Source organism: Dipodomys ordii, unplaced genomic scaffold (genome assembly GCF_000151885.1).
Source record: "Dipodomys ordii isolate 6190 unplaced genomic scaffold, Dord_2.0 Scaffold92, whole genome shotgun sequence".
NCBI classification, from domain to species: domain Eukaryota; kingdom Metazoa; phylum Chordata; class Mammalia; order Rodentia; family Heteromyidae; genus Dipodomys; species Dipodomys ordii.
The window spans coordinates 2,765,112-2,766,745 of NW_012267308.1; the positions used below are offsets into that span (position 1 = coordinate 2,765,112).

The window sequence follows — 1,634 nt, forward strand, 5'->3', positions numbered from 1 at the left end:
AAAAAAAAAAAAAAAAAAAAAAGCCAGCAGGTAGAGCTGTGGATCAAATGGCAGACCAACAGCCTTGAATGAAAAGCTACAGGATGGTCTCTAGGCCCTGAGTTCAAGCCCCAAGGCCAGCACATGTAAGCATGCACATGTATGTACGCGCACACACACACACACACACACACACACACACTCACACACACACTATATGTAAATAGAGGTGTTTTTTTTGCCAGTCCTGAGACTTGAACTCAGGGCCTGAGCACTGTCCCTGAGTTTCTTTTGTTCAAGACTACCACTCTACCACTTGAGCTACAGCATGATATCTGGCTCTTTCTTTCTTTTTTCTGTCAGTCATGGGGCTTGAACTCTGGGCCTGGGCGCTGTCCCTCAACTCTGCAGTTCGAGGCTAGCACTCTACCACTTGAGTTACAGCACTACTTCTGGTTTTCTGGTGGTTTATTGGAGGTAAGACTCTCATGGACTTTCCTGCCCAGGCTGGCTTCGACCAGTGATCCTCAGATCTCAGCCTCAGGAAGAGCTAGGATAACAGGCATAAGCCACCAGTGCCTGGCTGGATCTTGTTTTCTGTTTTCCCTCGGGATTGGAGAGTGCTAATTCTTGTCTTCAGCACCCTGTGTGCTCTTCATCTGTAGATCTGAAGTGTCACAAGCTCTTCCCTAAACATGAGTGATCATGTCAGCACATGGCAAGCCCTGCATGTGGCAAATGTGAATTGTCACTCATGCCCACTCCTGGCACCCAGCTCAGAGAAAAAGGAATAGCTCTGACGGTTTCCAACACCTCAGCCATGCTGGGGATCCCCCCACCCCCTTGCCAAGCCTTACCTTGATGGGTCTGTGCAGTGCAGGGCGCCTCCAACGTAGTACAAGCAGGCCCAGGACAGTGACGCCGTAGCAGAGGTAGTTGATGAAGGACACGTAGTTGATGAGGGTGTACGTGTCTCCCACAAGCATGATGACTGCCGTGGCCCCGCACTGGGAGAGAAGCTGGGCTGAGGGCTGGCCTGGCACACCCCACCCGGCCCCATCCATCATGGCCCAGTGGCCCATTATTCCCCAGGAAGTCCCTCCCCCAGGAAGTCCCAACCCAACCCTAAGGCCAGGAAGTCCAGGCTTTACATCCTGCCTGACTTGGGTATTCCCTCCCCCCCACTCCATCCCAACTTACACAGACAAGGAGGGCAGGGATAGGGGTACAACGTCTGACATGAATCATGGCCAGCAAGCTGGGTAAGTGGCCCTCTCGGGCTCCAGAGAAACACAGCCTAAGGATGGAGGCAGAAATGGTTAAAGGCCATGAATTTAGGCCTCAGTGCTCCCTGGTGGCTAAGTCCTGTGTCTCAAGTCTCTATCTTATGTCCCTCTGAAGCTATCACCTCTGAACTCCCCTCTATGCTAAGTCCTACCAGCCTTACTGGGCAGTCCTTCCCTTCATCTAGCCTGCTTCCCTCTTGCTTTGTGTGTGTATGTCTGTTGGGGGCTGGCTTTGAGTTGCGATCCTGAGTAGCTAGGATGACAGGCGTGAGCCCCGGGGTGCCCTCCTTGGCCTTCTGGCTTCCTCTATCTCAAAGTTGGGATCAGACACTGGCAGCAGACTCATGGACTCATCATTCTACATTTCCC

At 52.4% G+C, this 1,634-nt stretch overlaps 1 protein-coding gene across 1 annotated transcript in view; it reads right to left on the reverse strand.

The window, feature by feature from the left end:
• The window catches only part of Slc7a10 (solute carrier family 7 (neutral amino acid transporter light chain, asc system), member 10), a 36,613-nt gene that overhangs the window by 2,028 nt on the left and 32,951 nt on the right, over positions 1 to 1,634 (reverse strand). The window contains exons 7-8 of the mRNA XM_013026163.1: positions 1,180 to 1,276; positions 837 to 986 (exon numbers count right to left, since the gene is read on the reverse strand). Coding sequence (XP_012881617.1) covers positions 837 to 986; positions 1,180 to 1,276 — 247 coding nt within the window. The remainder of the gene's footprint in view (positions 1 to 836; positions 987 to 1,179; positions 1,277 to 1,634) is intronic.